Raw genomic sequence first — 14,085 nt, forward strand, 5'->3', positions numbered from 1 at the left:
AAGAGGATGTGTTTTTTTTTAAATTTATTCTTTGGATCATTTATTAAAACGACCCTTGAATTTTTTTTTATATCATATCAAATGACGGGACGAACAAGTCGTGCGCCTGATGGTATGCTACGCGCCTGTCCATAACAGTTGCAGTGCCACTCTAAGCTTTAAATCGCAAAGATCTTAGGGACACTGCCACTGCGAATGGAACAGCCCCCATTGTTAGAGATTACAATAAATACAGAATATTTTTGTAATATACGTATTTGTAATATACACACAAGTCAAGTTGTTGGCGCTGTACTATTTCAGTTTTCTAAATTTGTGATTTCAGCGCAAACGAGAGTTGATATTTAAGTGATACAAGGCCCATTTGCCTGATGAGTGGCCGGGTATGGATGGCCATTATTTCGTCTCTTTTTCTGGTTATGTACTCGCAGTGAGCGTTTGTATACTCGTGGATACATATTATAAAAATTGCTCTAATAGTTTTAACAGTCTAGTGACAGCTCCTTACTACGTAGTTGAGTAATGTGTCAATTTGAGATGGAGCCTTAGTATATTCCCATGAGTTTCCATTCTGCCCATGGACGTATTATTCTGCCACATCTAGTGAACATGGCGCATACAAATATAGGTTTTTTTTAATAGGGATGTAACAATTTTGCATTTCAATAAAACACAATAATTGAGATATCGAGCTGAAATTTATTCCAGGTGCAGTACCTATACATGTTACATTTAAGGATGGAATTTGATCTCGTTCATATGATCGAGCACATTTGCAGCGTTCAATTCTTTGGAGCCAATTTTCCACCACTTTTCCTCACATATCGGACGAAATGTTAGAAATTTCGTGTTTGATATTGTTCCTGAGCTCATTTAACGTTGTGCCACGTTGTTGGCATACACCAACGACTAAACTTAACCCCATAAAAAGTAATCCAATGGCGTTAGATCGCATGAGCGAGGTGGCGATTTGATTGGAGCATTTCGCGACAATACGCGATTATCGAACTTCCTTTTCAATAGATCGATTGTTTGACTAACAGCAAACGTGCTCGAGGTGGTCATATGAACGAGATCAAATTCCGAAAGAGACATAAGAATCGACATATTTAACTGACGAAGAACTCGTTGGAGCGTTGATTTTGATTGTGTCGCCATTTGCACGCCCAGTTCCAACAGGACATGCCCGCCCACGGCTCATCCGTGTAGAACACTTGCCCGTTTTGGTACATCTGTGGAAAAAATAAATATTACACAATTTATGAAATGAAATTTTTTTCCGGATTTAAATCGCGTATATTTGTTTTTTACAAACCGACGTTTCGGGCCCTTTACAGGTTGACTAAGGTGGTACAGTCATCAACCAGTTATGTCTAATATTAATTAAAATTAAGACTGTACCACCTCAGTCAACCGCGGCTATGGGACCTGTAACGGGCCCGAAACGTTGGTTTGTTTGAAAGAACAAATATACGCGATTTAAATCCGGAAAAATAGTTTCATTTCCTATGTGTAACAATGGCGAAAACCTAAGAACTCGATATTATACAATTTTACAAACAGTAAACCTTCTGTAAATTTCTGACATTAAAGATGCCGTAGTGTGCCGTTACGTTTCTACGTTCCCACCGGAAAGCAATGGAGCGAAACAGATTCTCCGACTAATAAGTTTCTACGAATTCGACGTAACACTTCGCCTACCTGGGCGGAGGGTATCCAAAACACTATATTCTTTAAAAATATATGTATACAAGGGCTTCTGTCTGTGCAGAAATGAAGTTAGATCACCTAGCAACATTAAATAAAAAAATTAAGATTTAAATTTTTCATATAGTGCAATACAGACAGCCTCTGTATAATTACTTGGTGTTTACTATACACTCCGGCCGGTGCACACATTGTCGATCCGATGCCGCAAGCAAATAACAATAGGTGAAGACTGCAAATCAGCAATGCGGAGTTTCTCTTCCTTTTTAAGTTTTTCCTTTTGTTTTAATTGTTCGCTTGCATGTTATTATGCTTATGTGTTTTGTGGATAAATAAATGTCTTTTTATGTTATTTCTGACGTTAAAAAGGCTATATATTAAAAAAAAAGCCGTTAAAAACCAAAAAACAAAGATCTGCAACAAGCACAAAGAAAAATTCGTAAGGTCCTCTGGTTTGTTCCGTAGCTCAATTTAAAGAGCGTTTAGCACGGTATGCTGAAGGCGCTGGTTCGAGTCCAGCCTGAGCGAAGGAATTTTTGTTAGTGCTTGATTGATCTTTGTATTCATTTTAGGGTCCTAACTACCTACATACTAAATCTATGGTCCTAACTGAAAATCAGTGCTGGAACGCATCGCGTTTTCCAGCAAATACTGAGTTAGTGATCCTTTTGTTACCGCGTCTGGCACCACTCAAAGTATTTCTATACTTAGTGTGTTATATTTAATTAAATAATATGTGGTGTAATTTACTTTTCGTTTTGTTTGTGATTTTCTTCTTATTTATTTGTGTCTTAAGTATGAATGTTTTATTCGTATTCTAGTTTTTCACAACAACACAGAAAGAAAAAAGAAAAACAAGAAACAAGAATAAAAGAAATATCTTTTTATTTCTTTTTCTGGGCTGTTTCTTTTTATTTTATTTTTTATTCGTGGGTGGTGTCATTTGAGGTGTGCAAGCAAATGTATTTTCTTTCTTTCTAGCAATGGTGCGAAAAATACTTACAAAAGAAAGATCGGAGCTCTTGTACTGCACGCCATCATAACCGAAACGCAGCACGAAGTTCATTGAGAATATCGAAAAGATGCAACGGACGTCAGTCGTGGCGGGAATGAAATAGCGGTATGGGCCACACCAGTATGACACTTTCGGCTCGTATTCTACAGACTCGGGGAATTCTTCACGAGGATTTATTCTGGACATTGTAATTATTCGTTAAATTAATAAAAAATATATAGTAAAAACTGTGGTAGTCTAACGCTTTGACCTAGCAGCAGCGGCACGAGCTTGTGTGATAAACATAAATCACTTGATTGGTACACACACTTTGGGGGTTAATAACGTTCATAATAAATCTCACTGAGAATTAACTTATAACAATGGGAGTTTAGTCATAAAACGCCGCGCTGGCCAGTGCGTTGGCAGGTGCGGGGCTGGGCTCACCTAGCAAGTCAAGGTGGTAACAGGTGGAGCAAGGCATCGACTGATTGGTGGCCGAGGTTGGGCAAAAGAAGCGTCGGGCAAGGGTGTTGCAAGGTGGGTCGACGACATAGTACGCGTCGCGGGGCAGCAATGGATGCGGCTAGCACGGGACCGTGGTAGATGGCACAAACTTCGGAAAGCCTATACCCAGCAGTGTGTGAATTCACGCTGTCGTTGATGATGATGGGAATTAACTGCTTTCACGAATCACTAAGGCTCAATTTACATTGCAGCGGAACGGCATGGAAGTAATGTTTTGTAACCATATTGCATAATGATGTTTGTCATCACGATGTGTTTCTTCACCGAAAAGCTCATGTTAAATTTCAAACATAAATTACGAGAAACTCAGTGGCAGTTATAACATCAAGTGACGGGACGAACAATTCGTGCGCCTGATGGTAAGCGACACGCCTGCCCAGTATTGCAGTACCACTAAGAGATTTAAATCACAAAGATATCTGAGGGGCACTGCCGCTGCGCCCGCCACCTTGAGACAAGTTGACAAGATCCATGTGCCTGTAATTTCACCAGCACCGTAATGCTGACATTACTGCTTGGCGGCAGAAATAGGTAAGGTGGCAGTAAAATTTTCGAACGAAACGAACCCTCGGCCTCTGATTGAGAGGCGGTTGGTCAATCTATTAGGCTACCACTTCACTAATGATTAACAAAACTAAGGAATATTTACTTGTAAATACATTGTGCGTCGGTCCAGCTATCGTCGGATTGACAGTACAGTCCTTGACTCGGATCTTTGGCTTGAAACTGTTCCGCGTGTGGACCGACGTATGATGTTTCCGAGTGTCGGTGATAAAAACCGATAAAGGCGAATGCACCTAGAAATAATAAGAGAAACACAAGTATTGTTATGTATATATATATTCTTTTTTTATAACACCAAGTGACGGGGCGAACAAGTCGTACGCCTGTTGGTAAGCGACACGCCTGTCCATAACAGTTGCAGTGCCATTTAAAGCTTTTAATAGCAAAGATCTTAGGTGCACCGCCACTGCGCCCGTCTAACGGAGGCATAAGTAGACAAGTCGCATGTACTTGCCTGTAATTTCTCCAGCACCCTTACCCGTCTAAACCAATACACAGTAATACTCACATTACTGCTTGCCGGCAGAAATAGGTAAAGTGGCAGTACTTCCCTGGGGTTACCTATCAGTAGTCTGAAATGACATTTTCCAGAAATACCGTTTGCTCGAATTTTCATAACCTCGAAAGTAATTTTGAAAGGAAAATGTTTTTCTTTTAAACCTAACTTAACCTAACCTAACAGAACTTAATCGTGTCCTTGCGATAAACATCCAACATGTCTTGAAAGAACAATGGATTCGTTATAATTCGGTTTTCCGTGTAATGAACATTCGAACAAACGTTATTTCGGAAAAAGAAATTCGAGTTCGTTACCCTTCCCTGGACGAACTCTTTCACAAGAAGCTCCACTGCTACTAAAACCCGGGCGCTTGCCAATCTCTGCTCATTAGGTACCTATTCAAAATCGAGTATTTTGCGTTGTGTCACTATCATCCTTCTCAGTGTGTGATATGTAAACGTTACCTCTGAATGTATAACAGTGTGGTTTTCGTTCACTGGCGAGAATCATTTGCACGTCTTCTTGATTATGCGCGGACGCGATGTAGTACGATGTGCCCAGACATTTAAACTCTGCAAATCAAGGTAAATTATTATTAGTGGGTCACCATATTTTGGTCAAATACTGGAAAATCCTGTCTCCACAGATCTGAGGCATTCAAGCACAATGTAGTAGCAATTTTATGTAAGGAACTTATTCATAATTATTAATACAAAGATCGGACCGACGTCTTCTAGCAAACCGTGCCAGACGCTATGCCAACTAACCAGCGGAGCTCACGAATTTTTCTATGTGCTTGTTGTCGGATCTGTTTGAACGACTTTTTAGCCGTAACGCCATCTATGAGAAATCTATGAAAGTATTTCGTCACGAAATTTAATCATTTTGTCAGTCTAATGAATACTTGTAATTAACTAATATTAGTGTGCAATAAATGGGAATGACGCCATGATAGTAACACGTACCTACAACGCTCTCAAACACAAATTAAAAGCACTGTACCTTGCAACACCTACCCTTACTTCAAACCTTGAAGCAGGGCTCTGGGAACTGACATAAACATACTTTTATTGGCACAATACAACAACACAATACCACACAACCAACAGTTTACATACAAATAATTATTTGACGTATAATTACAATCAAAATTAAAGTAAATATACAAAGTAGATGGCCTGGTATGGTCTATGTTGCAGCGTCATACCAACACGGGACTTAACATCTGCTGCAGTAACATACCACAGCACTGGTGTTCAGTAAGCCCGTAGACCTCGACGCCAGCAATAAACGCAAAATTAAAAAAATATATACATACCTGCTACATATTACATTGAAGTCACTATGCCACACAGAGGTCCCTGGTTCGATTCCCGGGCCGGGAGAAATAGTTGTATGGCCTACATTTATTTCTCTCGTGAGTTTGGGTGTAATTTGTGGTTGTCTATGTGTGTCCATGGCGACACAGGGTTTCCTTAGTACGGAGCTATGTTGAGTGTGTGCGGTATATTATAATTGGTACTTAATAAATATATACATCTAAAAGCAAGGTAACACAAATAATGATAATATCAAAGTTCCCACATACTGAAACACAAATATGTGATTATAGGGTTAGTTGTACTCCGTCAGAGAATCTTTGTAGTATGATAAGAGTGTACTCTGGCTTACGAATGAGCGGTAGAGTTTAACCAATGTGACGATTTCAAGTGTAATATTATTTATCTATGAAATAAAGATTCTTTTGATTTTTTAAGTGTTTATAGTGTACGTCATCTATACGATAAAAAGTTTTACAATAAAATTATGTTCTTACCTGGACTAGTATACAATCCAAAAGGTATCTTCGCCTGCGCTGTCTTTATTTTTGTTACAGACGTGTCCATTTTCATATTAAGCTTCAGCAGCACCATGGACATGAGGGCCATGTCAGTGGCGAACAACAAGCGTTTCATGTCCTTTATATGCGTGTCTATAAACTGGAATAGTTTTTTTCCGCCTGTTTCCAAGATCTCCCGACGTTCTGACTAATATAAAACACAGAAGGTTTGGAAATGAAACAATTTTTTTATATTTATTTTTTCAAACAAACCAACATCTCTGGCCTTAACAGGTCCCATGGTCACGGGTGACCCACCATTCATCATTCATTCAACAATCAATACAATTCATAACAATACTAGTTTCAATTGCAGTAGAGCTCCTTTTTGAAAGAGTTCGTCCAGGGAAGTACTGCACCTCAACTGTTTCTGCGCCAAGCCATAGTGTGAGCATTACTGCGTTCCGGTTTTGACGGGTAAGGGTGCTGGTGAAATTATAGGCACATGAGACTTGCCAACGTACATATGTCTCGAGGTCATTGTCTTACAAATAAATGGACGACGGGTCTAATACAAAAACCACGAAAAAAATGTTCCAAGTCAACCTATTTAAACGTAGTGACATTTAAAGGAATATGAAAAAGCTAAAACGTTGAATTTAAATTGTAATGTCATCGCAGTACTGTCTAATTTTGCTTGCTTCGCTGTCAGTCGAACAAACGAAGACTAAAGCGTGAATGACGCTCTGTATACGATTTTAACGCCCTATAAGTTCGGACACTTTTTAGCGCGGACCCGACGTCCATATAATTGTAAGTCAATGCTCGAGGTGATGTGCGCAGTGTTATTTTTTTTATTATTATACCAGGTGACGGGACGAACAAGTCGTGGGTCTGAAAGTAAGCGACACGCCCATCCACGACAGTTGCAATGCAGCTCAAAGGGCACTGCACTGCGCTCGTCACCCTGAGACATAAGTTGACAAGTCCCATCTGCTTGTAATTTCACAAGGCAGCACGCCTACTCTTCAAAACCGGAACGCAGTAATAGGTAAGGCGGCAGAACTTAAAAATATAAATATTAGAAAACATCATATACGTTGCTCTGATCCCATTAAAAAAAAATGGTTTTCTAAAATTCACCTATTTTATATAAATTATATCTTAAAATTGTAAGGTTATTTTGCTGCGGCATTTATAGGCATGCAATATGCAGCACTTAACTATACGTATCGTCTTATCTCGTATACGTATCGTGCCCTGTGCCTTCAAAAGCGGTCGTTTGGGGCTTTAAACAGTGGGAACGTACAGGGTTATGTGGTTCCTTCATTCTGCTGTTCATATAGTTATAGTACTCCTGCAATTTGTTGAATTTCTCATCGGCGTAGCTCGTCTTCGGGTCGATTTCTTTCGCGCTAGGCATGTTGTACGGTTTCTGGAAATAGTGATTTAAGGCATAGTATAATAAGGCATTTATTGTAACGCCATAGAAACATAGCAGCGCGGCTTGTTTCTATAACCAGACTTGCGTTAGGTGTCCTTCTTTTGTTCAATAAAAGTCTAATTCTTTCTATTTTCTAAAGTCTAAAGTCCAACTTCAAAATTAAATTTAGTTCACTCAGGGCCCTTTGCAGTGGCGGTAAAAACTTATAATAAAATACCAGAACATATAAAAACAGAAACTAATATAGATAAATTTAAACATGCATTAAAAAATTATTTATTATTAAAAAGCTTCTATTCGGTGCAAGAGTTTTTATCAATTTGATATAGTGTACATAAAAATTAACGAAAAGAAAAATAATAAAATTAAAATAAAAAGTTTAATATTGATAAATAATAATAAAAATTAATATATGATGATATAATGTGAATGTTAAGTTAAGTTGGATTTATTAATATGCATTGACTTACAAATAAATATGTGAATATTTGATTTGAGATACTTACCATTATTTTGTGAATGTTTACTTTGAGTTGTTATTAATTATTAATAATTTGAGTTAATTGAGTAGGCATGTCATATTTGTCCTATTTTGTTTTTTGTTTTTGTTTTTGAAGAATTAATGATTACATTAGTGTGTACTATATTGCGATTAGATATATGTCTGTGGCGATACCCAACCAGCATATGTGTGGATACTGGAAAATTTAAATGTGCATCATATTTACCACGTGTTCGCAATAAACATCTTAACTAATAATTTAAAAAAAATTAAGTTGACTAATGTTAAATATAATTCTAGAATGTTTTGAACTGAACTAGTTTTTAGGTTGTAATTTATTATTATATGTATGACATACTTAATACATATTTAATATGACCTTTTGACGATGGCAAAAATTTATATTTTTAATTCATTTAAATTCTCATATATTGTAAGTAAATTGTAACACAAATTATATTCTGATTTTAGATTTGACATTGCTGCGCAGGGTTCATGTTGATCTATACCAATAATTTAACACCTATAAATGTAACAACGTGAATGCAATAAATGTTTTGACTTTGAAAAAAAAAACGTAAATCTTCTGGTTTATTGAAACTTGGAAGCGTACTGTATACAATTCCATAAAACTTACTTGAACAGCTTATTTCTATGTCCATCTGTCTTATCGAACAACCGAATAAGAATATCGAATATAACTGAATGCAATTACAATTGAATATTACATTTTATTTTATGAAGGACGTTTTGCAGTTGGCCGCTGATGGCCTTGACTGCGCCACCGGATTAAAGGGCGAGCTGAACCCGTTAATAAACTTTAAGTAGCGAGGCTGAGGGCGCCCAAGTGGGCACGGACCTCGGCACAGGGCGCTACTGGACACTTCCGCCAGAAGGGCGTGCTATAGGGGAGAATCTACCAGTGTACGTGCTGAGATGAGGGGCTCTACGACCTCGCCGGCGAGGACGATTGGTGCGTGATGACATGGACTGATTAGCGATCTGGTTGGCCTTCAAAGTAGCGATAGTGATAGGGTCGTTGAGGACTTCCCTTGGCCGACGGATCCTGCGTACGCGGTGGGGGTATTCCCTAAGGTGGTCGTAGTTGGATGCAGCCACCACGAGGGGGTTGGGGTGGTGAGGAGCAGAGTCGAAGTATTTCCTCGATGCCTGTTTTATGAATTGGGCTATTGTGGGGAGCCGTAAATGTATGTGGAGGTTAGCGTTGCGCAGGTACCACGGGGCACCCGTCGCGTTGCGCATGAATCTATTTTGGAGAGCCTGCAGGCGGTGTATTAGCGCGGGATTTGCCTGAGCGAATGCGACGCTGGCGTACGTCATGATTGGGCGGATGCAGGTCGTGTACAATCTCACCTTATTGCGAAGGGAGAGTTTGCTATGCTCGTTGAGAAGGGGGTGGAGCCGGCTCATAACTTCTACTTCGCGTGAAGAATACCGCCGCGCTTTTGTTGGTTTTGACTTCGATTCTCCATCTGCGAAACCACTCGCCTAGGCGTGTGGTGGCAGATTGGAGAGCCGCGGAAAATAACTTGGAGCTGCGCGCCGAATAATAGAGCGCAGTGTCGTCGGCAAAGAGGGCGAGATTTACTGCCTGATACTTCGGGATATCGCAAGTGTACAGGGAGAATAGGAGGGGCGAGAGGACAGAGCCTTGCGGGACTCCAGCTCTTACGGGGTGAGGGGAGGAGAGTGCGCCCTCATCTCGGTAGCGGAAAGAGCGGTTCGACAAGAAGTCTCGAATGATGTCCACGAGACGATCAGACACGCCGAGATTATACAGTTTGTAAAGTAAGCCGTTGTGCCAGACTATCGAAAGCTTTTGCCACACCGAAGAAGAGGGCGCCTGTTACGGACGGCCGTACGCGTACAGCCGTCCGTAACAAGTATATAATTATGTTTATTGTTTGGTTTGTGGTAGTTTGAATTAAGTATTGTTCAACATTTCATTTTTATTTAGGTAGATAGATAAAGGGTTTGTTTGGATCTACAGACACACATACATAAGAGAAAAATATGTAATGTAATAAAAAGAAAAAAAAAACAGCAGAGTCGCAGCACTGCCTGACACCCAGTATGTAAGTGTGCTGTAGCAGTGCAAGTAGGCCATAGCTCAGCGTCGGTGTTTACTCTTATTTAATAATCATACTCCCGTAATCGAGATACCAATCCGCGATGCTGGGTATTCATTTCAATAATATACGTAGGTACCGTGTTATGTTGATAAGTAGATTCCAACCCTAAGTATAATATAATATAATAGTAACTAACTTAAACTGCCTCCGTGGCCGAACGGTTACCATGCCAGACTGCCACGCAGAGGTCCCAGGTTCGATTCCCGGGCCGAGAGAAATATTTGTATGGCCTATATTTATTTCTCTCATGAGTTTGAGTGTAATTTGTGGTTGTCTATGTGTGTCCATGGCACCCGCGACACAGGGTTTCCCTAGTGTGGGGCTATGTTAAGTGTGTGTGCGTTATATTTAAGTTAGCCTATTTGTAGTCCCACTGGGCACGAGTCTCATCTCACAATGAGAGGGTTTGGACTTTAGTTCTTACGCGAGCGCACTGCGATTATACACACATTGCTTTTAGATGTGTGCAAGCGTCATCACAATGTTTTCCTTAATTGAAAAGCCATGGCAAAGAAGGATGGGAAAGCTGACCCAAAATCAACGAAGTGCCGTTCATGGGCTTTGCTAGTATAATTTTACGTTTTATTATTTAAATTAAAAAAATTAGTTTCAATATTTAAGTGAGAGATTCGAAAGTTAGCAAAGGAACGTTTTGACAAGAAACCTCTTGCCAATGCCAATGTCTGAGATTGAGAACAGAGTTTGGCAGATTTAGGAATATTCAGCAAGTTCTTTAATATTTTTAGGAACAAACTGAAAACTTGTTGTGAATCTCATGAATCTCAAGTATTGATAGGTCTCTTTAATGCACGTCGTCAAAAACACTGGGTCACAAAATAAACGGGATGTCGCCATCCTTCTTTCAAATTAAAGTTCGCACATAAATTTCGAAAAACAAACGTGCTAGCCCGGGTTCGAACCCAAGAGCTTCTGTTTTAGAAGCGGTAGGTCAAACCGTTAGGCTACCACAGATTACCTTAAGTAGGCACGTGTAATAAAAACAAAATAATAGTTACCGTTTCCACCGTAGGGAAAGACAGTCGCGCGAGCTGTAAAACAAAAAAAATATTATAATAAACATCAACCCAATATACCTACCTATATGCTAACAGTGTTACTCGTCAATTTCCTCTAAAAAGAGAGTTTAGACCATGTTATTTCCCCACGCTGCTGGCCCAATGCAGAACGGCAACTTCACACGTTATACGTAAGTTCATAACCTTAACAGCAGTAGAGCTCCTTATGAAAGAATTCGTCCAAGGAAGTACTGCTACCTTACCTATTTCTGCCGCCAAGCGGTAATATGACCCTTACTGTGTTCTGTTTTAGAAGGTGCCGGTGAAATAACAGGCACATGGGACTTATCTACTTAAGTATCAGGATGACTCGTCAACTTAAGTCTCAGATCTTTGTAATTTAAAGTTCTGATTGGCACTGCAACTACAATTTAGTATCAGTATCTAGAGCTCTTTGTGGAAGAGTTCGTTGGTAGAAGTACCACCTTATATATTTCTAGGTGCTGGTGAAATTACAGGCACATGGGACTTGTCAACTTATGACTCAGAGTGACGGGCGCAGTGGACTCGTCAACTTAAGTCTCAGATCTTTGCAATTTAAAGCTGTGAGTGGCACTGCAATAGAGCGGTTACACACGCCGACTTTTACCAGCGATACAGTCGCTGATCGTTTACCTTTGCACACGCGCTATTTTAAGCAACGATGCACACGCTTGCATTTGCATCGATGCAATCACCTATAAATCCCAAGTGCAGTGATGCATACGCGCGTTTGTATCGATGCAATCGGCTGTATATTGCAAGTGTAGCGAAGCAATCGCGCGTTTGCATCGCCGCGTGTAACCACTCTTAGGGACAGCTGTGTAGCTTACCATCAAGCGCACTACTTGTTAGTCCCGTCTCTGGATACTATAAAAAAGTTTGCATTTATTTTATTACGTCAGAATTGAACTTACCAGTTGAAATTGGGACACATCGCCAGTCGCATTCGTTGTGTGAATGGTGACTAGTAACTGAAAACAAAGTTATTTTTAACCGACTTTATAAAAGATGGAGGTTCTCAATGCGACTGTGTTTTGTTTTTATGTATGTTGCACGATAACTAAATTTGTGAACCGATTTTGACGATCTTTTTTGTTGGAAAGAGGGTACCTCAGTAGTGATCCCATTTAAATTTGAAAAAAATATTCCACTCTAAGGGTGACAAACTAGGGGATGCATCCGGTTTCGTGCACTTTCCGGTAACCGATTTCAATAAAACTTGGCAAATAGATGTAATTCCGCGCGGACTTTTGAGGTCGGCTTTTTTTCACATCCTTAATAGAGCAATCAACGTCAATGTAATGAATGAAATTATTATTCTTTAATTTTACTTGGTCTGCGTTTAATAAGTACCTACTTCGAGTAGCCGTACTGTAATTTTCATAGTTTTATTGGTTCTGCATACAAACTTTAATATTTATTTTTGTGACAAAAAGTGACCTAGGTCCTTCTCCTAGGTTCCATCTATCTCTATACCAAAATTCATCAAAATTGGTTCAGCGGTTTAAACGTAAAAATGTAGCAGACATAGTTACTTTCGTATTTATAATATACATAATTCATAAAATTACAGTGGCAACACAGAACAATAATTTATCTAAGTATAAAAATGAAAAATTTTAATATATAACGCGGCCTTTTTGCTAGATAGCAATACCTTCCAGGCATACGAGGTATACACAGGTTTACTTACAAGCCATGCTGCTAAAAATAGTTTACTTTCCATTGAACTATTTCACTCTTAAGTTAAATCTCGACTATGAATTGAAAGTAATTTTTAACTGGACCGTTAAAATTAATTGTTTTAATAATAAACTATAATTTGATAAGAGTTTTCTGTTAATTGGATTGAAAAAATCGTTACTTTTTTAATCTTTATTTACTTTGATTTATGATTGAACCGCAGTCAGCCGCATTAGAAAAACAATACACAAAAAACCACTTCATAGAATCGGAACATGTAAATCAAAATAAAATCTGAAACCACCGTACATGAAATGTACCAAAACCACCCAGATTAAATGTACCACGATGGTACCAGGCTTTCACTACAATCTTAAACGTTCTAAGTAGTTTTTTATTGGAAATACCTACTAAAAATACTGAATGCAGTGCAATACACTGACTGAAAGCAGCTACAGCAAGAGTTGAACACCATATCAACACAATTGCAAAGTGACCTAGTCTTGCCAACTGTACGACATTTATATGGTCTTCTGCACGTGAAAGCAAGAGTGACTAGAAACTTACTGATCATAGAAATAAATATACTTCTTTTAAACCGCGATTCCTTCGAGTTAAATAAGATTATCGACATCCATCAAAGAAAACAGGGAAGCGTTGTTTATACAACCACCGCAACAAAATATTTAGCTGTGAATGTTAAGAAAGATACGCTAATACCTATGACAGAAAATGACATGCAACACTGCATCCATCACACTGATCAACAGATGTTTTGCCCGGTGAATCAGTCCATATATTCAATGACCATGGAGCAATCCCTGTGCGACTTACAAATGCAAATAAATAATGAAAACAAACCATATTGCACACCTGTCGCAAAGAAATGTGCTGATAGGTGGATCAAATTGCATGCACGCAACACATGGCTATACTCATGTTGCACCGAGTGCCGCGTTCGAATCATATGTTTGTCGGAAATAACAACTAAACATTTACGAGGCAATGGACTATTAAACCCGGAACCGGGATGTGTGATTAAAGGAGATAAGTTTTTGATGTATTCTCAGCATGATTATATCATAATCAAGTAATTATACGTCCCACTGTTGCCCTTGACATGCAAGACACTCA

The 14,085-nt window shown here is 39.1% G+C and overlaps 1 protein-coding gene across 1 annotated transcript in view; it reads right to left on the minus strand.

Annotated features, from left to right (window-relative positions):
• Window positions 1-1,088: 1,088 nt before the first annotated feature.
• LOC113229158 (putative uncharacterized protein DDB_G0282133) overlaps window positions 1,089-14,085 on the minus strand; it is a 35,879-nt gene continuing 22,882 nt past the window's right edge. The window contains exons 4-11 of the mRNA XM_026462671.1: window positions 12,183-12,239; window positions 11,227-11,259; window positions 7,421-7,546; window positions 6,109-6,319; window positions 4,757-4,864; window positions 3,879-4,026; window positions 2,711-2,900; window positions 1,089-1,232 (exon numbers count right to left, since the gene is read on the minus strand). Coding sequence (XP_026318456.1) covers window positions 1,110-1,232; window positions 2,711-2,900; window positions 3,879-4,026; window positions 4,757-4,864; window positions 6,109-6,319; window positions 7,421-7,546; window positions 11,227-11,259; window positions 12,183-12,239 — 996 coding nt within the window. The 3' untranslated portion in view covers window positions 1,089-1,109. The remainder of the gene's footprint in view (window positions 1,233-2,710; window positions 2,901-3,878; window positions 4,027-4,756; window positions 4,865-6,108; window positions 6,320-7,420; window positions 7,547-11,226; window positions 11,260-12,182; window positions 12,240-14,085) is intronic.

The sequence above is a fragment of the Hyposmocoma kahamanoa genome, unplaced genomic scaffold, assembly GCF_003589595.1.
Source record: "Hyposmocoma kahamanoa isolate Upper Pololo Valley unplaced genomic scaffold, ASM358959v1 289, whole genome shotgun sequence".
In the NCBI taxonomy this organism is placed as follows: Eukaryota; Metazoa; Arthropoda; class Insecta; order Lepidoptera; family Cosmopterigidae; genus Hyposmocoma; species Hyposmocoma kahamanoa.